This window comes from Cephus cinctus, unplaced genomic scaffold (genome assembly GCF_000341935.2).
Source record: "Cephus cinctus unplaced genomic scaffold, Ccin1 Ccin1_scaffold0692, whole genome shotgun sequence".
Classification (NCBI taxonomy): domain Eukaryota; kingdom Metazoa; phylum Arthropoda; class Insecta; order Hymenoptera; family Cephidae; genus Cephus; species Cephus cinctus.
The window spans coordinates 112,131-131,955 of record NW_014333315.1 but is presented as its reverse complement, the minus strand read 5'-3'; the positions used below and the strand labels follow the sequence as shown (position 1 = coordinate 131,955).

Here is a 19,825-nt window from a genome sequence, read left to right as displayed (position 1 = left end):
AATACTCATTTGTCGTTATATTGTTCGCTCTATCATCGTCCTTATTCATGTGCAGCTTCTTACATCGACATGACGAAGCTTTCTCTACGGAACCTGTGAAGAATACTGGAAAAGGAAATCCACCTGGTTTCTATCACGTACAAAATGTAAGTATTCTAATGTATTAACTTCCTTCCTTCCTTTCCTTATGGCTGTATCCCCAGTGGGGGGCACGTGCCAATTAATGTATTAACTTTGAAGGCAAGACACTGCAAAACACTTATCACGTACTTCTGTAGATCACCGTCACGGTTACAAAATCATTCCTGGAGTATTTGAAGACGCAACCCATAGTGTTCGAGGTCTTCGGCCACTATCAACAGCATCCATTGCACAAAGATGCTAAACTCGAATAGTAAGTGATCCTACGCATAAGAATTGGAAATGTTGAGAAGCCCTTCATGATAAAATGATCCTTCCACAGCAGCGTTCGACAGCCACCCAAAAGGATGTTGCCTCCATCTATACCGATCAGCCAACCAGTACGATCACCAAAGTTTGGTAGTGTCCTACCATCCCCCAGTACATCACACGTTCATGCCAAGTACGACGTGCTTGTTTGGTTCGAAATTTGCGAATTGGCGCCCAATGGAGAGTACGTACCATCTGTGGTAGACCATAGCGATGATCTACCGTGCCGTGGACTCTTCTTACTACATCAAGGCATTCAGCGACGTATACGAATTACTATCGTTCACGAACATGCACCTGAACTTCGATGGAAAGACGTCAGGGAGCTGGTAGTCGGCCGCATTCGGAATACACCTGAACCCGAAGAAGAGGACAACGACTCGTCGGTACTCTCTCTGGGATTATTCCCTGGAGAATATATAGAGATTCCTGGAGACGATAGGTGTATGTTCAGGTTCGAAGCTGCTTGGGATAGTTCATTGCACAATTCAGCTCTACTCAATAGAGTTACCTCGTACGGAGAACAAATATTCATGACTATTTCTGCATATTTGGAGGTGGGTATAGAATATGCAAAGCATTGTCATTCGGTGAGTTGCATACCGATCTTCTATTTTTGTACTTTTACGTTTATGTAGTTGGAGAATTGTGGTAGACCGGCAATTGTAACAAAGGATCTCAGTATGATAATTTATGGACGGGATGCCAGGGTTGGACCACGATCATTGAAGCACCTCTTCAGCGGGCATTATCGTAACCAGGAAGCGAACAGACTCAGCGGCGTTTACGAGTTGGTCCTACGTCGCGCTTCAGAAGCAGGTAGTCCAGGTTTGTCCCGCCTGTCCTTTAGTGTAGCTCCTTGTCCGTTTCAAATTATTTGCATCCGACTTCCCTTGCTGCTTGCTTAATGATACACAAACTTCCTTTATCTTGCGAAACGTTCCCATTTACGTTGCCGGCGATTTTTATACTTCAGGTGTACAGAGACGACAACGTCGAGTACTCGACACTAGTTCTACGTATGTAAGAGGTGAGGAAAATCTCCACGGATGGAGACCTAGAGGAGACAGCCTGATCTTCGATCATCAATGGGAATTGGAAAAACTCACTAGATTAGAAGAAGTTGAGCGAGTAAGACATACTCTCCTCCTCAGGGAAAAACTTGGAATCGACAAAGTTCCCTTATGTAACAAAACGACACACGATTTCACCAAGAGCGAGAAGGTAGGAAATTTGACTGTTAAAAAGAAATTGCAGAATTTACTTGTAGAATTTAATGTGTACTTGTAGGAAGTATGCAACATGGTAGCAAAGGCCACTAATGAGCCACACGCCAGCCCAGTGAAGTTAAAGAAGTCTGCGAGTAAAGACGTTTATGAACCCTGGGAAATGACGGAGAGAGAGCGCGAACTCGCCATAAAATATATCAAGCTCATTCAGGGTCGAATTCCAAGCAAGGAGCCTATTGTTCTTTCCGACGTATCGCCAGGAGAAGATACCATAACTGACATGTCTGCATCCATGATATCCTCTGTCGTTTCATCCTCGTCTCAAGAGTCAGTATACTCGCAACCGTACAACCTTCGAGCACAGGTAACCCTCGCAGTATGCCTGAAACGCTGTTTTGCAGTTGTCCATGTCATCGTCATCATTTGTCGCGAACTTTTCCCTGGTCTTGATTGTATTTCTTCTGAAAGCTACAACAAAGAACGTAGCAGTTCTGAATCGTAGCTCATGCAGCAATAGAAGCTTGACCAGGATTTTGTGTTTAGTATTGGCAAGCCAGTACGCTTTTTAGGCGTCATTCGTGTAAGTGCTTGCTCACGACAACTGCCTTTCGAATGTAAAGCGTTCAGGTGATACAGGAGTGTTACTTGCAGCCCACAGGAAAAATAGTGAGGAGCAGTTCTAAGTCGTGCATCTTTAGGTTGAGCTCACCGGAGCGTGCTAGACTTCAAGAACTTCAGGATAGCATGATGGTTGGTGAATCAGCCAGCCAGACTAACACAACGGCACCAGCACCCTTGGGTTCGTCATCTCCTCTGAAGGAGAGTCTTGTACTATATGTACCCGAAGTCGAGGAGATACGTATTAGTCCTGTTATCGCCAGAAAGGGATATCTGAATGTTTTGGAGCACAAGACTAACGGTTGGAAGAAACGATGGGTGGTATGTGTGGAAACGGCGTTAATGAAGATCCTAAGAAATCTATTTTTTTTATGTCCAGTCCTACGTGTAAATATATCTATTATCTTTGTTAACAGGCGGTTCGCAGACCCTACGTATTTATCTTCAGGGAAGAAAAGGATCCAGTAGAAAGGGCTCTGATTAATTTAGCTACCGCTCAAGTCGAGTATTCGGAAGATCAGTTGGCGATGGTTAAAGTACCAAATACTTTCAGGTATCTTTGGACCCTCTCAAACATTTATATGCCTTCTGAACAATGCGTAAACAGATTTTATATACTTTCAGTGTGGTAACCAAACATCGAGGATACCTACTACAGACCTTAGGTGACAAAGAAGTTTACGACTGGCTCTACGCCATCAATCCGCTGCTGGCAGGCCAAATCAGGTAAATGAATATTTAGAAGAATCAATTCACCAACAGAAGAAATAAACAACAAAGAACTCTAATATTAAGAAAATAATTTTAGATCGAAGCTAGCTCGCAAAGGACCTGGCCCCAACATGGCCCCCATCACCTTAGGTCCACCACCCGAAATTCAAACACAAGCCAAGTGAGTCGCCGATTCTTTGGCCGAGGTGATGGATATCGTCGCAAAGACATCCAAGCGCATACTTTATCAGTCTCACTCTGCCTTCGAGTCGCAGGACTTCTCTAGCTTTCATTTTCCAGTAATCTTTGAATGAATCGGAAGAGATATTCGATCCGTATAACGTCATACAATTTACGAGAATAATACGGTCATTACAATCTCCGTTACGAACGCGTACATTGTATCCATAGACATTATAGATAAAATACGAACGTGCAAAGCTTTGCCAGTTCAACCTGGCATAGCCGAAAAATCTATGTTTCTTACTAAGTATCTCACAAGTCGAGATTGACTTAAGGACTGTTGAAAGTGGCGAGGGCGTCTCCGTGCGCGTTTTCATAAAAACGTCATGTTCACAGTTGAGACGTCTATGGCTTTAAACTAGCCATCGCACATGCTTCGTTTATATAAAAATGGAGATCGCGGTACAGAACGGTGCTTAATGTTCTAGACGAAACACGTGTGGACCAGATACATATGTACAATCGTATGTATGCCTGTTGCAATGTAGCATACATATACATACGGTATTAGGTGAATTCTAAGACGGATAATACAAGCGACGAGAGGTAAAATGAAAGAGGGGAAAAAAGTGACGGATCTATATGCCTAATGTACACACGCTGAAAATCAGAGACACGGACACATTCCTATGATGCCAGGTTAGAGTGGAAGGAAGTGTATCCCTTTTATGAGAATTATCCTTTATGACTTATGACAAGCGTATATCGTTATACGCTTAAGAGCTTCACTTTTTCCTTTTTTCATTTCTTCGTAGCTTTTCTTTATCCGTCGACGTACATCCTCGGAAGTCGGCACAAAATTTGCAAACTGGGTCAATGACACGTCTTGACAGCAGAGTCTCTTTTACACAGTTAATACGTGCATATCGTTACGAGAAGACGTGTTCTGGTGCAATAACATGAAAGAGACAGTACTTAAACTGGAAGCTAATGGATACGAAATGAAAAAGAATCATAGACAAAATAGTAGAAACATGCACGACTCGTGATAATTTTTGTGTACAGCTTGTCCATGAGTTCTTGATACCAACGATAAACGAGCACTATACCTATTCGTTCGGAAAGGGCTAGATGTTTTACGAAATAAACAGAAAAAAAATTACTCTCAAACTCATCTATACGTATTCTACGATATTAATTAATAAATTATCGATATGCATAGACGTAACGACGTGACTATAACGAGATAAAAAGAAAAAGATGAAAATCAAGCTACATAGCGTGTATCAAAGTTTTCAATATATATTATTCATAATTGTTTACCTTTTAACGTAAGAAAGATTTGAATCACAAAATTCAGCGAACACGATATATGGGTTTTAAGGCTTACCAACCTGTGCGAAGTGAATTCGCGTGCTTGAAGCGAACTACGTTGGTTAAAAAAAAGAGATGGAACCCACTTTGAGACTTTTGTGCACGAACGAAGGAAAGAGCGTTTCCGTTTCTCATATGACTGGCTAAATATCTCGGTCTATTACTAATCATGGACAAGAATCAATGGCCGAAATCTGAAATGTATTTATTGTGAATTCGGCAGCGGGCGACAGTTGACCCTGCCAAATTCATGATAAAAATGCATGCTCCTTATTTCGGAACGACCTTTTTCTGATTTCCTTAATTGTTCATTAATTTATATTTCATTTGGTTGAACCGTCCCTCCTCTTCACTTCTAGCCAATTGTATTCGATCTCTATATATGTATGTATGTCGAGGAGCGGAAGGCGAATTAGCAATTATTCAATAACTACCGAAACATCTCGTTCTAATGAATTATAATTGCATTTAAATGTCAGGCACCTAATTATTAATCTGTTAATTAAAAAAGAAAACGAAAGATGATAGTGTGTATATATGATGTGTGCGTAAGAGATGAATGCGCGAGTGTGATCCTACGCAGCTGCAAATCATTGTCCTGATTATATATATATTTCTGTGAAAAGGATAAATACACTCGGTTACTCTCGGTAGATATTTTTATATTTAGAATAATAATTTGCAGCCAACTTGCGACGCGTTGAGGCTTTAATGGCGCGGGGTGCTAGATTTAAAGTATCGTCAAGCGCTAAACCGTAATATCGGCTGGCCGAATTACGCTGATTTAATCGGCATACGTGAGCAACAAAAAAAAAAACAGACACGTAATAGCTCAAGAAATCACACGATTAATCTGTCGAGCTAAAAACTCGAATTACGGATCAGCGATTGTGGACTGTTTAATGACGCACCCACGTGTGCAAATTCCGTATGATCGTAGTGCACCGTAATGGCGGCGGTACGTCACCGACCCCTCATACTTTCGGGACGGCTGAGAACAGAACGTTAAAAGAGATATGGCAACATTGTCTACGCATGACGTCATGCCGGTGCACACGATATTCTCGTAGTATATTCCGTCGTCAACGGCTGCCGCTGCTGAATACCGTAAACTTTTTTAATTAATCTATTTGTCCCCCCCTCCCGCTTTCCCCCCACGTTAACCTAATTTCCCCATATCCCTCCGATCATTTCATTAGAAGACATTTTACTGTGCGTTTACGCTATTTGTTGTTAGGTTGTAAATTATAAGTTTACGTTACCAATTTTTCAAGTGCAATTTTTGCGAATTTACTTGTTTGGCGAGTACAGTGGGCCGCTGGAAATAGACAAAGAAAAGACATAGCGAACGTTCGCACGTGTTTAACGATTGATGAAATATCCAACAATGCAACGATCGTTTTTCTAGTCAATGTATCGTATTTGCATAATTACCGCGCAACAATTTTATGTTAACAATTTTATTGTTCCATGACGGTTCATTGCGCGGTAGCCTCGCACCACCACGTGGACAAATTCGGTTGACGACGATGGTCGTTTCTGAATGCTGTGTTAACGATTTTTGCTTGCTGACTGTTGTAGCGATTAATAGTTTTATTTTGTTAACGATATAACGTAACGATTATAATCTGTAAACTGTATCGATATATAAGATCTTTATGATAATAAGAATTACCGCGAGATCGAGAAGACGATCGCGCGACATGAAGAGATTTATTGAGAAAATTGTATGAAGGACACGCGTGTATAATCGTTGATCGTCGGGTAGGATAAGAACGAAAAAAAAATATGGAGAAGAGGTGAAAATGCGTGTGTGTACGTGCGTGTGTATGTGTGTATGAATTGTTTGAAAGAGAGAGAAAGAGCGGGAAAACGTATGAAACATAGAGAGAAAGTGAGTAACGAGACGGAAGAGAATACAATTACGTATATAAATATAGTATATATATAAATAAATTTAATAATACTATAAATACAAAAAAAAACGGCGGAATTACCAAAATGCCCATCTGTACTAAGTCTGTAAGTTCGTGTAATTATTTATAAGTTATCAGTAACATCATTGCCAGTTTAGGTTCCATCATTTACTATGAGGTATGCATTGATGCTCTAATGTGTATTTATTATTATGATTAATGACTTACACTAGAGCTATTGTAAGTGGAATCATGTAATAAATGAATCAATAAAAGCTTATATGCTTAAAACACTTTGGAAAATTATTAACGATTATCAGCAAGACTGTCATAGTTTATGTTTGATGCTTTATACTATGCTTGCCATTTAATGCTTTTAACACAAGTGTTATCGTTATTAATGCATAACGCTTACATAAAAAATAGTAAGCACTGCAAAAGAAGAATAAAATCACAGTCATCATTCAACATTATCACTATAAATTCTGTTATGTAATTTGTCATTGACACTATGAATATGCTCAGTCACTTTGCTCTTACCATTAGTATTTTGATTTACACAACGAATACGTCATTTTGCACCGTCATCCAAGCAACAGTAATTGACGTGTAGAGTGTTCAAATGATCAACGATGCCACCACAATGAAATAATCACGATAAATATATGAACGATTTGCAGAGTATGTCTTGAAAAAGATGTAACTTATTTTTCACTTTTTAATCCTTAATTTTCTTAGACATATAAAAAGATTTTACATTTCTTCGATACTCTACATTTTTATAATTCACGAGTGACCCATTAACCTATTGAATAAACTTTAATAAAAAACAGTCTTCAACCATTAGTTCTTAACCTCCTTCTTCCTCAAAATTTCCATTTCCGCTATGGAAGTCCAAATGTCATCCGCAAGCAGTTGGGGTTGTTCCATAGCAGCAAAATGACCACCACGCGGCATTTTAGTCGCCCGAATTAAATTCTTATATCGGTGCTTGATGAGAGACGGTGGTTGATACGATATTTCATGCGGAAATTGAGCGCAAGCGCTAGGTACCGTTATTGGAATGCTATAAAATAAACGTATTAATTAGAAAGATTGAAATTTTCATTAACCATTTAATCTGGAATTTAATCGATAGTCGTACTGATAAAAATTATCTCGCGACAAACAATTTTTAAACCAAAAGTCCACAACTTGTATTCATCTCCAAAACATACAAAACAGCTATGGGCTGCTGATAGCTAATCGACTAGGAAACATGATAGCCGGTTAAGTGGTTAACTTAAGTTCGCTTTATCTTTAATAAATACTTACGTATTTAATTCGTCTTTTAAGTAATTCTTGTTAATCGTCTCCGCATAAATTCTCATAGAAGTTGTAATACTATTAGAGGTCCAGTAAACCATCAAATTATCTAAAAGCTGGTCAAACGTGAAGCTCTTCAGTAAATTACCGTCATCGTGAAACCTGTTATTCGGATTCGTCCCTGTGGAAAACTTTTCCAGTATGTACGCAGCTAATCCAGCTGGCGAATCACTAAGGCCAACTCCTAAAGAAAATTATATCTTTTAATATAATATATACTCAATTGATGAAATACATGTAATTAAATCAATAATATATCAAGCAAACTATTTACACGATACAAAATCATTAATTTTCCTACATCCCCTTAACTCTTCGATGATGACGGGTTGCTGAAGGAGTCAATTTTGGAAGATCTAGTGTAAAAATGTTTGGAAACGTGGAATCCAAATCTGACCTTAGAATTTTGAAATTCAAAATGTCGTTTCAAATATTAGAGTGGAGTATACACATATGTGCCCCGTCTGCAGAGTTAATAAAAATGATACCTACCGACCGTATCAGGCTTCGTGCTCTGAATATGGAAGTAGCCAGTCTCTTCCAAATTTCGCAAGAAGCGTGTACTAAGTGGGTACATACGATGATAGTCCTCAGCAGAAAGTAATAACGATGGAAAGTAACTATATAAAATCATTTTTAACATGTTCCAAGGGCTCAAGACTATGCACATGTTTGAGTGCAGCCCAAGTACACTGAAAAGAAAATCAGAATAAATATTATAGCTTAATGCATCCATTAAAAAAAAAAAACACTTTATATTCTACACTAACAGTGGCAGTAATACATAATTTAAATTTTCCTCGCGGTATTCTGTTTTCTCGAGAAATGTTAATGAATCATGACATCGGCGTGCGCCGACAAAAACATAATTTATCTGGATGGCTTTTACGAGGCTTGGAAAACAAAACTACTTGAACGTTAAACAAGTTTCTGCGCATGGAACCTGCTGTAGTTTTTACATCACGTGCGTGAAGCTGCATCCAAATCGTGGCATTGGAAACTGTTTGGTTGGACGTTATACGTGTACAGCGAATATCTCAGACTTAGACATAATACGTTAAATATTTATAAGGAGCATTGCACGATTTTAGAATACAAAGAATTTCTTCTCCACTTTTTTTTTACATTAAGGTTGTCTGCACGTGCTAAAGTAAAACTTTGTAACATCTTTTCCTCGCTATCTTATCTGTAGGCTGCGAAATGGACTTTACATTTATTAATACTTGTAAATGCTATTTTACCAAATCATTGAGATACTGCTGATCAAAATACAAAACTGCAATGACTTACTTTACCTGTTATAGTTACGTAACTATAATATTTCGCCCACGACAACTCATCATTATGAGAAGTTTATATTGAAGGAATTAAAAAATAATCCATGTCGCGAGTATACTTATCAAAAGTATAACAGAATGTGGGAAAGATAAAGATAACTTCGCTCGCCTCCGTTTTTTTCTTCAAAATTATTATCAAAAATGCAGATAGCTACACTCGGGTACGAAATCAAACTTAAATATGAATAAATGAACCAGTGGAATTTACTCCATGAAACAAGATATTATTCTTCGTAGGTAAATAGCGCGCGTTAAGATTTAGAAAACAGTTTGCAGTTTATGTTACATCACTGATAATTAGACAGTAATATGGAACCAAACAATTATTAGTATATTAACGTTACAGATATTAATAGCTACTGTCTATCACAAGGACAATAATAATAACAGTTGAGAAAATATTACAAGGATACACAGTCTTATACAGTCCGTTCGCGATATCAATTTCACTTTGACGGAACTTATTTACGTTACTAATATCGCGAACCAACTATACTGTTGATTACTTACTGTTCAGGAAATAGAGAAGCCATATTTGCAAGTATAACGGCACCCCAGTCGCCACCTTGGGTATAAAATTGTTCAAATCCCAATCTCAGCATAAGATTCTTCAAAACTACAGCCATCTGGGGACTACCTAAGCCTGGTCTAACTGCCGAGCTAGAAAATCCAAAACCAGGTAATGATGGAGCAATTACTTCGAAGACAAAATCTTGCTCCTCCCGGGGAGTCGTTAGGAGTGGTAGAATTTTATAAAATTCAACAACCGAACCCGGCCATCCATGCTGTATAAGAAGGGGGAGTACACGTTTCCCTTTATGATTTTTTGGTTTTACGTGTAAGAAGTGAATATTCAATCCTAGAAAAAAGTTATTTATTAATTAGAGATAAAAAAATCCATTGACCATGTGGCCGCAGTTACGCTGCATGCAGTGTATCGAATTCTGATGTTACCTTGGATATTTGTTGTAAACTGTGGATATTGATTAAGAAATTGTTCTCTTTTCTTGAAGTCATACTTATTCAGCCAATAGTCAATAACTATAGGAAGATATGCACCATCAACACCATAAGTCCATTGAGAATCTTCAAGAGCGGGCTGTAAGGTTCTAGTCTTATTCAATCGAACTTTTAAATCATCCACAAGCTGTAACCAAAAACCATTATTTTTCAACCAATCGCACCATTTCAAAACGTACTATCGTAAAGAGAACATAAATAATCTTTCGAATAAAATACTTGTCTAATAATACAAAACTACAAATTTTAATGCAATGTTACGCCGGTACAACACTGGCCATTTTATTAAATTATTACTAATATTCAACTCATTGTGTGCACACTTCATTTTGGGTAAGGCGCTCGTAATGCATATTTTTGGGAAAAAAATATTGCACGTTAAACTTCTATCTTTGTAGAATACATCGCAATAATTTTTAAAAAACTTTTTGTGAAGAATGGAAACTTCAAAAATATGACGGGGCTTCGAGATATTCACGATTAAATAGAAGGAACCGCGTAAAATGAACCACAGTGTATGCAAAAGATAAGATAGATAAAGTATTATCTATATTGATAAAAGAAACTTGAATTTTTCCAATGCATGTATACCTGATGTAAAACTTACTTCTTTCGTAAAGGTAATTTTGAAAGGTTTAATATTTTTATCCTCTTCCTTAGCTGGACCCCGACCCCACCATGTGTTTGGCAACTTAGGAATTTCTCGTTCTGGTCGATTAATAAAATACGAAGCAGCTAATATCACGGCCATGCCAATAATTGCAGATTTTACAATTCCCATTTTCACTGATTATATAACCAATACTTCGTTTTTATTATAGTATATTGGCTACCAAGTCTCTTAACACCTAATAATTCTCTTACTACATATGAAAATATATCGAATAGTGATCCGTCTTCGTCAAGCCGTCGGAACATACTAACTACAGGACCTATACACATCATATAACAGGGGATATAGGTACATATATCTAACAGTGCAGAGATACAGGTTCTATTTATCAGCAAACATCCATACAGTATCTTGACTGGTCATACAAAATAATCAGATAGACTTTGTTCACAAATGATATAATATATGTTAATATTTTACGTTAAAAATTAAATATAAATATTGTACTGCTTTTTATAAATATATACAAAAAAGAGACGTATAAAGAAAATTATGTCATTTAATCTTTTTGAAAGATATGCAAATATAGAGAAACAAACAGATTTAATTGATCAAATGTCACAAGTGTTGCAAGATTTTACGAATTTTCTGGTACAAACGATAAGTCTGACAAAACTGTGAACACACCTTGAATCCAAATGTACCGTTAACACTGTAAATGTTAACTCACGGTATACATATTAGTATACGATTGCATACCTACAGGCGCATGATTCTGCGTATTATACTCTTTATAATTGCCGATATGTCAATCATTACACGCTGTAGTGTTCTATGTTAAAAATAATATCGAAGCATGTGACATCGCCATAACATATAATAAAAAAGTTTCTACAGTTCTATTTGTGTTATTTCATGGTAAGTTGTAGAATTAGTATATGAAGAGGTTTGCGCATGCGTGCTAAATATATCACTGCCTTACCATATCCACGCTGCTTACGATTTACGAGGAATGGAACGAGGAAACAAGCCTAGAAGGCAGTGAACAAACCTACACGCGAAGTTGGTAGAGCTTCTGATATAGCAAAGTGTCAAGTAGCAAGAATTAGCCAATATTTAGGGCGTGAATGACACATTTTAACTGATTATCGAGTTGTTTTTGGCATGTAACAATCTGACAGTACTGATTCAACTTTTATATCGCACCAGTGTTTGGTAGACATTATTGTTGAATTTATGGAAATATGGTTATATTTAGCGTATGACGGCTACTCTTTTAGGGACGTGAGGAACTGCCCGTAACTTATTTATAGAACTTTATACTGTTTTATCAACGAATCCTAAGAAGATGGAGGATATATTTCAATGGTGTCGTGAAGGAAATGCCATGCAAGTGCGTGTCTGGCTGGATGACACCGAACATGACATGAATCAAGGGTATTACAGAAACTTTCCTTTTATGGCTAGAATCTCTGATCACCGGAATATTGTGGTTTCGAAGTTCCGTAATTTTTGCTGGACCTTCACTCTTTTTTCTTTCATGATATCATGAATTATTATTGTAACGTTTTACATATTTTTTGCATGGCATTGACTTAAAACTGATTTCTCTAATTATTTAATGAGGAAATTTAAAACCTTCAGTATAAGATTTATAGAGTAGAATATTAATGTGTTAATATTCTAGTACTATGATTTGTAATATAAACTTTGCAATCTTGCACCACTGCATCTGCACAATGTTATGTGTTTGCAATAATTTCTCATTTCATTTTATTTTTTATATTTAGGGATGATCATGGATTTAGTCCTCTTCATTGGTGCTCTAAAGAAGGCCATACAAAGCTTGCAGAGTTACTTGTTAGTCGAGGAGCACGTATCAATGCTACTAATAGAGGAGATGATACTCCACTTCATCTAGCTGCAGCTCATGGACATAAGGAAATAGTGCAATTGGTATGAGTTCTATGTAATTTTTTATGAGATTATTTATAATAATTAACTCTTAACAGTCACCTAGGTTCTCAGTAACTCCAACATAACGTGTGATCCTTATGGAAACTCTACTGAAGTGTAACCATTAAGGATTAATCTCTCCTTGAGTTATTATATACCAAAACTAAAAGAAAATTGATTTGTTTAATAGTTGTTGAGAAATCGGGCAGATGTGAATGTTACGAATGAACATGGAAACACTGCTCTACACTATGCTTGCTTTTGGGGTGATCAGGCAGTTTCTGAAGAACTAGTAGCTGCAGGAGCACTAGTTTCTATAGCTAATAAAGATGGGGACACTCCACTAGATAAAGCTAGAGGTTCTCTGGCTAAAAGACTGCATGGTAAATACAGGTTGTTTTGTACAACAATAAGTAATGGTACATAATACTATAATCTATCTAATTACATATTTTGATAGATCTTGCAGTGGAGTATGGACAAGACTTGAAAAAAATACAATTCAAGGATCAAAGCTGGTTGGGCTTGAAAACCAGAAGTCGTAAGTAATCTATTAATTAAATCAGCAACACAATTAGATTATAGGAGCATAATAAAATAGTTATACTGTCCTTATGTAGGCGATGCTACCTTGTCAAGACATAAAGGTATTAATATGGCCGAGCTATCGTTGCATACTCATTTGGCCAGTACACCAAGTGGAGAAACTTGGAGAGGTCGTTGGCAGAATAATGATATCGTTGCAAAAATATTGAATCTGCGCGAATGTACTTCTCGAATATCTCGAGATTTCAACGAGGAGTTCCCAAAACTCCGAATTTTTTCTCATCCCAACGTCTTACCTGTTCTTGGTTGCGTGAATCAACCACCACAGCTCGCAACCGTTTCACAATACATGGCGAGGGGTAGTTTACATAGACTTCTGCATGGGGGAACGGGAGTCGTAGTGGATACCGCTCGTGCTCTTCGTTTAGCCTTGGATGTTGCACGGGCAATGGCTTTTTTGCATGGTCTTGAGAGGCAGAATAGATGTAGATTCCATCTAAACAGCAAACATGTCATGGTAAATAGAATGAAGATATACAAATTATAACAATATAAATCATGTGATCTCATAGCTATTAACAATTTTATATAGATCGACGAAGATCTGACCGCTCGTGTTAACATGGCGGATTCGAAATTCTCCTTTCAAGAAGTTGGTCGCATTTACGAGCCAGCCTGGATGTCACCCGAAGCACTAAGTAAAAGACCAGCAGATATAAATCTCGAAGCTAGTGACATGTGGAGCTTCGCTGTCCTCCTATGGGAATTGGCAACCAGGGAAGTTCCCTTTGCTGATCTTTCACCAATGGAGTGTGGAATGAAGGTAACTTAACGGCAGATTACCATGAAGTTCGTTATAAAATTTTGACTTGAATATATACATTTTTTTTAAGATTGCCCTGGAGGATCTGCGTGTTAGTATTCCACCTGGAATTTCTTCACATTTAGCAAAATTGATAAGGATCTGCATGAATGAAGATCCAGGAAAACGTCCATCATTTGACATGGTTGTACCAATTTTAGATAAAATGAAACGCTAAAATACGAACGTGAAATATCCGATTATACAACAGCTGACAAATTTGTGTTCCCTAGAGTTATTGTTAAAGTAACGCGATAACGAATACATAAAATAGTATATGTTTATTACGTCATTATCTCATCTAATCATTGTTCACTAATTAACACGGTGCCTCCAATAACATAAATAATTATCGTATTTTTATATTACATTTCTAGACAGATGAACTATGTGCCTCGAAAATAGATCTTCCAAAATGTTACACTTTGTATACAATATTTAATTGTTCAATTTTTATATATAACTTATTATAATTATACCATGTATGATCCGTAATACAAACAGCATACGCATTTTTAGAACAATAATATTCTTGCTACCTAATGCGATCAGTCGCACTACATTGTGGCTTAATTACTGTATCTTACACTGTAAATTGATAAGATCAATGTCTGCATTATTATGTCTCTACCATAGTTATTCATACTTGCCATATTTTAAATACAAAATACTCTTGATGGGTGTTAATTTAGAAATTTACCCTTAATTTATTAAAATCTATGATTGTTAACACGTCTGCTATTCTTATATAACTTATTAGGGCTGACAAAAATAAATATTATTGACCAAATAGTAACGTGCCTTAAATAAAAATTATCAAGAATAATCTAATGTAATTATTATGTATACAAATGTATCCTCACTACGTGTGGAATAAAGTATGTAATCAAGATTTTACGATTTAAGAATAATTTAATTTCATCATTAACCTGATGAGAGCGAATGAAAACATTGAAAGGACATAATTTCTCGTCTTTCCGACATTATACCGAAATACACCGACTATATTATTGTATTCTTCTTAACCAGAAACATCTGCACTCAGATATTATTATTTGTTTATCTACACTTATTTTTAACTTGTACAGGTTCCGGACAGTCTTCTAATTTTTCGAAAAATTTGTTATTTTTTATTACATCGCAAATTTCTAGGATGGGTCACGACCAACGTGATGTTGATCACAATTAAATCTTAATGGAGTCTATTTTTAGATAATTATTTGTAATAAATCATCCACTAAAGCTTATTAAACTTTAGTCATGGATATGTAGATAATAATTTCTCTATTTTATTTAATGAAATGTTATAAATGCCAGAAAATCAATAAATTCGAATGTTATACTATAATAGTTATTTTTATAAACATCTCTATGTATATTGAAGTACTCCAAATTTACACACCTACGTAAGAAGATTCTAGATGAATGCGCCAGTCAATGAGTCTCGAATCTCACAAAATATCGGAGTATGTACATGCATACATATATACATTGTATATATAACCATGTCCAATGTAAATTTAAACTTTTGACAGGCATACACTTTTTTATTTGCGTGTACCATACCATGAAAAATGTACCCAAGAGATGATTAAGTCTTGAAAAATTGTAACGTTTTTCAAAGGTAGCTGTCACGAAGTCAAGAAGCATGGAATATTCTACAAAATCGACGGAATAATTCCTCTAGTCACCTATAAACTTGATTCTCTCTCTATATATGTATATCCATAAAAGTAAGTCTCAACGACACTGTTCCTTTGCGTTTACAATTTTGTACGACTTGAGGTAGTTTTTTCATTTTAGCAGTCGTTTTCCCAGATTGTTATGAAATTTTTTTCAAGTAACATTTATGGATTGAAATGTATGCAGATTTGTAGATATGTTGCAGTAAAATGTAAAACTCCTTTCTATTTTCACGGATAACAAAACTACATACATATATTCAACAGTCTGTTATAGTACTGTATTTTGGAGCATTTTCGGGGATTTGAAGAATTTGGCAACTAGAATGATAACAAATATATACCAATATAAATATACGTTGTGCAAACTACAATAAATTTAACATCATATAAAATCGTTATAAGTATATACGTATATAAACGTATTCATCAATTTCTCATCAACAGATAATAAGATTAATAGAACGTTTTAAAAAGTGACTATTTTAAAAAAAATACTTTGTTCAAACCTTGAATACAGAAATTTTTAATACAATACAACGATGATATATATTTAACCATTCTAGAAACCTTCCTTCGTAGATACTGCGATTCTCTTAGATACTCAGTGCGCGTGCGCTCTGTCTCCCTCCATTCACTAAATTAATCAAACACGCAATTCTTTTTTGGCTAGTAAAACACTATTCTTTCCTACTCAATCATATAATACATTCATCATATTTTAATTAATTATATAAAAGCTATATAAATATTTATAACAGAATATTAAATATCTTGAACTCTAAGTTAGATGGTGAAATAGTGTTCAATTTGACAGAATGTTCTCGGTGGAGGATAGACATCCGGCAAAAGCATTCTAGAATCTTCAACGCTCAATAAAAGTGTACGGTGGGCGGCAGGATTCAATATTCTGAAAAGTGACTGCAAGAACGGTTGATCGCAAGACAAGCGAAGTGATATTTTTTGTAGTTCTACCGTGTGCGAATATACGAGAATAAAGTTATCGAAGTATTAATTGTGCAATTGTACTAAGAAATAACAGTTTTACCGTATTATTTGCGCAACTTTTTGATTGTGACAAATTTTGTAAAAAAAAGGATCCAAAATGACAGAAGACGTGACCATGGTTGAGAATGGAGGAGAGGTCGAAACCTTCGCCTTTCAAGCCGAAATTGCTCAGTTGATGAGCCTTATTATTAATACTTTCTATTCCAACAAAGAAATCTTCATCCGAGAACTGATTTCCAATTCATCAGATGTAAGTAGTTCTTTACATGGCTTATGAATTTATACGACGAACATAAGTTCACATGTGATAGACATAGTGGTTTATCTCTTTGAATATCTGTAAGACCTTTGTTTTGTATAATATTATAATGTATAATACTAACTTATTAAAGAGATATTTCAACTTAACTCTTTGAGAATTATTCTAATATTATTAATATGTACTTTTTATTGGCTTTTAGGCATTGGACAAAATTCGTTATGAATCTCTCACAGATCCATCCAAGCTGGATACATGTAAAGAGTTGTTCATCAAGATCATCCCAAATAAAAATGACCGTACACTGACTATTATCGATTCGTAAGTATTAATATTTGAGGTCATTTAAAATGATTGTATTTATATGTAACAAATGGAATTTAAGTAAATCTTTAAACTTTCAGAGGTATTGGTATGACAAAGGCTGATCTGGTGAATAATTTGGGAACCATTGCAAAATCTGGTACAAAGGCTTTCATGGAAGCATTACAAGCTGGTGCAGACATCTCCATGATTGGGCAATTTGGTGTTGGTTTCTACTCTGCATATTTGGTAGCTGATAAAGTGACTGTTATTTCTAAGCACAATGATGATGAACAATACGTATGGGAGTCAGCAGCAGGTGGTTCATTCACTGTAAGACTTGATAATGGAGAACCGCTTGGACGAGGAACCAAAATCATTCTGCACATCAAGGAGGATCAGACAGAGTATCTGGAAGAATCAAAAATTAAAGAAATTGTAAAGAAGCATTCACAGTTCATTGGCTATCCAATTAAATTGCTAGTCCAGAAAGAGAGAGAAAAGGAACTAAGCGAGGATGAGGAAGAAGAACCAACCAAGGATTTAGAAACTGAAGATGAGAAGCCTAAAATTGAAGATGTTGGTGAGGATGAAGACGAGGATAAGAAAGATGAAAAGAAGAAAAAGAAAAAGACTATTAAGGAAAAATACACAGAAGAAGAAGAACTGAACAAAACAAAACCCATCTGGACTAGGAATCCTGATGAAATTACTCAAGAGGAATATGGTGAATTCTATAAGAGCTTGACAAATGATTGGGAAGACCACCTAGCTGTGAAACACTTCTCAGTGGAGGGTCAATTGGAATTCCGTGCTTTACTGTTCATTCCCCGTAGAGCACCTTTTGACCTCTTTGAAAATAAGAAACGTAAGAACAACATCAAGCTCTATGTAAGACGAGTCTTTATCATGGACAACTGTGAAGATCTTATACCTGAATATCTCAACTTTATCAAGGGTGTGGTAGACAGTGAAGATCTTCCACTGAACATATCTCGTGAAATGCTCCAACAGAACAAAATTCTCAAAGTTATCCGTAAAAACCTTGTAAAAAAATGTTTGGAACTCTTTGAAGAATTAGCTGAAGATAAAGAGACTTATAAGAAGTGCTACGAGCAGTTCAGCAAGAATATAAAATTGGGCATTCATGAGGACAGTCAGAATAGGAAGAAGTTAGCAGATTTATTGCGCTACCACACTTCTGCATCAGGAGATGAGGCTTGCTCTCTCAAGGAATATGTAGGACGTATGAAGGAGAATCAGAAACACATCTACTACATCACTGGTGAGAGTAAGGATCAAGTAGCCAATAGCTCCTTTGTAGAGCGTGTCAAGAAACGCGGTTTCGAAGTCATTTATATGACTGAACCCATCGACGAGTATGTTGTTCAGCAGCTGAAGGAGTACGACGGCAAACAATTGGTATCAGTCACCAAGGAGGGTCTGGAGTTACCAGAGGATGAGGAAGAAAAGAAGAAGCGTGAGGCGGACAAAGTCAAATATGAAAACCTTTGCAAGGTCATGAAAGACATCCTTGACAAGAAAGTTGAGAAAGTTGTTGTGTCCAACAGGCTAGTTGATTCTCCATGCTGCATTGTAACATCCCAGTATGGATGGACAGCAAATATGGAGAGGATTATGAAAGCCCAGGCACTCCGTGACACCTCAACTATGGGATATATGGCAGCCAAGAAACATTTAGAAATCAATCCGGATCATCCGATTATTGAAACACTGAGACAGAAAGTTGAGGCTGACAAACACGATAAGTCTGTTAAGGATCTGGTAATGTTGCTCTTTGAGACTGCTCTCTTGTCTTCAGGATTTGCCTTGGAAGATCCTCAAGTCCATGCATCAAGAATTTACAGAATGATCAAATTGGGTCTCGGTTTTGATGATGACGATACGCCAGCTGTAGAGATTGAAGAAATGAGCACTGAGGCTCCACCATTAGAAGGCGAGTCAGAGGATGCATCTAGGATGGAAGAAGTAGATTAAAAATTTGATCGTTTCTTTTCTGACATCTTCTGAAAAATCCAAAGACACGTTATGTTGTGTAAGTCGTAGGGAGAAGACTGTTTATCGTTACTTTTCAAAGTATTTAAGTATATTTTATGAATAAGTCCAATAGATTCACGTATTATTGCAAAAAAGGTAATAAAATTATATTTATTTTCATAAGCGAGCATCATTACATCTTCAGCCTTTGTAAAAACATTTTTATATCATCCTTTTTTTTTAGTCGAATTTGAGTTAATAGGTCGTTACTAATTATTAATCATTCCAGAAATTACTGTTAAAATAAGGTTACAAAAAATTGCGTTTATCTTGTGTTGTGCGCAATAAATACTCCAATATTATATATCTGTTGTTATATCTTTGCTATCCTAAGA

At 36.3% G+C, this 19,825-nt stretch overlaps 4 protein-coding genes across 30 annotated transcripts in view; 3 read left to right on the top strand and 1 right to left on the bottom strand.

Annotated features, from left to right (window-relative positions):
• LOC107269957 (kinesin-like protein unc-104) overlaps positions 1-5,439 on the top strand; it is a 28,536-nt gene extending 23,097 nt beyond the window's left edge. For 14 of the 24 annotated variants that reach the window (XM_025087336.1, XM_025087334.1, XM_025087335.1 and 11 more), the window contains 10 exons: positions 56-146; positions 279-394; positions 464-1,007; positions 1,089-1,278; positions 1,427-1,674; positions 1,741-2,043; positions 2,331-2,618; positions 2,714-2,850; positions 2,922-3,023; positions 3,106-5,439. In XM_025087336.1, coding sequence (XP_024943104.1) covers positions 56-146; positions 279-394; positions 464-1,007; positions 1,089-1,278; positions 1,427-1,674; positions 1,741-2,043; positions 2,331-2,618; positions 2,714-2,850; positions 2,922-3,023; positions 3,106-3,193 — 2,107 coding nt within the window. In that variant the 3' untranslated portion in view covers positions 3,194-5,439. The remainder of the gene's footprint in view (positions 1-55; positions 147-278; positions 395-463; positions 1,008-1,088; positions 1,279-1,426; positions 1,675-1,740; positions 2,044-2,330; positions 2,619-2,713; positions 2,851-2,921; positions 3,024-3,105) is intronic. The other 10 variants (XM_025087340.1, XM_025087355.1, XM_025087344.1 and 7 more) reach the window with 7 other exon arrangements.
• A 1,728-nt stretch (positions 5,440-7,167) lies between these two features.
• On the bottom strand, positions 7,168-11,132 carry LOC107269959 (juvenile hormone epoxide hydrolase 2). The gene is made up of 6 exons (XM_015744445.2): positions 10,811-11,132; positions 10,138-10,330; positions 9,694-10,042; positions 8,339-8,538; positions 7,796-8,030; positions 7,168-7,547 (listed from the first exon to the last, which is right to left on the bottom strand). The coding sequence occupies exons 1-6, from the start codon at positions 10,982-10,984 to the stop codon at positions 7,325-7,327; spliced, it is 1,374 nt and encodes a 457-aa protein (XP_015599931.1). The 5' UTR covers positions 10,985-11,132; the 3' UTR covers positions 7,168-7,324.
• A 698-nt stretch (positions 11,133-11,830) lies between these two features.
• Positions 11,831-15,072, top strand: LOC107269960 (integrin-linked protein kinase homolog pat-4). 4 transcript variants are annotated; one of them, XM_015744450.2, is made up of 8 exons: positions 11,831-11,996; positions 12,097-12,253; positions 12,607-12,772; positions 12,963-13,155; positions 13,233-13,313; positions 13,393-13,835; positions 13,911-14,141; positions 14,212-15,072. In XM_015744450.2, exons 2-8 carry the CDS (start codon positions 12,165-12,167, stop codon positions 14,356-14,358), a joined length of 1,350 nt encoding a protein of 449 aa, XP_015599936.1. In that variant the 5' UTR covers positions 11,831-11,996; positions 12,097-12,164; the 3' UTR covers positions 14,359-15,072. The 4 variants fall into 4 exon arrangements, with proteins under 4 accessions (XP_015599936.1, XP_015599935.1, XP_015599934.1 ...); XM_015744449.2 differs by having other exon boundaries at positions 12,075-12,253; XM_015744448.2 differs by having other exon boundaries at positions 11,831-12,031.
• A 1,650-nt stretch (positions 15,073-16,722) lies between these two features.
• LOC107269966 (heat shock protein 83) lies at positions 16,723-19,794 on the top strand. The gene is made up of 3 exons (XM_015744461.2): positions 16,723-17,120; positions 17,332-17,450; positions 17,534-19,794. The coding sequence occupies exons 1-3, from the start codon at positions 16,968-16,970 to the stop codon at positions 19,428-19,430; spliced, it is 2,169 nt and encodes a 722-aa protein (XP_015599947.1). The 5' UTR covers positions 16,723-16,967; the 3' UTR covers positions 19,431-19,794.
• The last annotated feature ends 31 nt before the right edge of the window (positions 19,795-19,825 follow it).

Bases quoted from the DNA above. Each gene is read 5' to 3' on its own strand.
- LOC107269959 (XM_015744445.2), bottom strand. From the start codon at position 10,984: ATGGGAATTGTAAAATCTGCAATTATTGGCATGGCCGTGATATTAGCT. The intron at 10,331-10,810 runs GTAAGTTTTACA...TTTTGGTTACAG, and splicing joins AAATTACCTTTACGAAAGAA to CTTGTGGATGATTTAAAAGT. The intron at 7,548-7,795 runs GTAAGTATTTAT...TTTATTTTATAG, and splicing joins TTAAAAGACGAATTAAATAC to CATTCCAATAACGGTACCTA.
- LOC107269966 (XM_015744461.2), top strand. From the start codon at position 16,968: ATGACAGAAGACGTGACCATGGTTGAGAATGGAGGAGAGGTCGAAACC. The intron at 17,121-17,331 runs GTAAGTAGTTCT...ATTGGCTTTTAG, and splicing joins TGATTTCCAATTCATCAGAT to GCATTGGACAAAATTCGTTA. The intron at 17,451-17,533 runs GTAAGTATTAAT...TTAAACTTTCAG, and splicing joins ACACTGACTATTATCGATTC to AGGTATTGGTATGACAAAGG.
- LOC107269960 (XM_015744450.2), top strand. From the start codon at position 12,165: ATGGAGGATATATTTCAATGGTGTCGTGAAGGAAATGCCATGCAAGTG. The intron at 12,773-12,962 runs GTATGAGTTCTA...TTTGTTTAATAG, and splicing joins ATAAGGAAATAGTGCAATTG to TTGTTGAGAAATCGGGCAGA. The intron at 13,156-13,232 runs GTAAATACAGGT...ATATTTTGATAG, and splicing joins TCTGGCTAAAAGACTGCATG to ATCTTGCAGTGGAGTATGGA.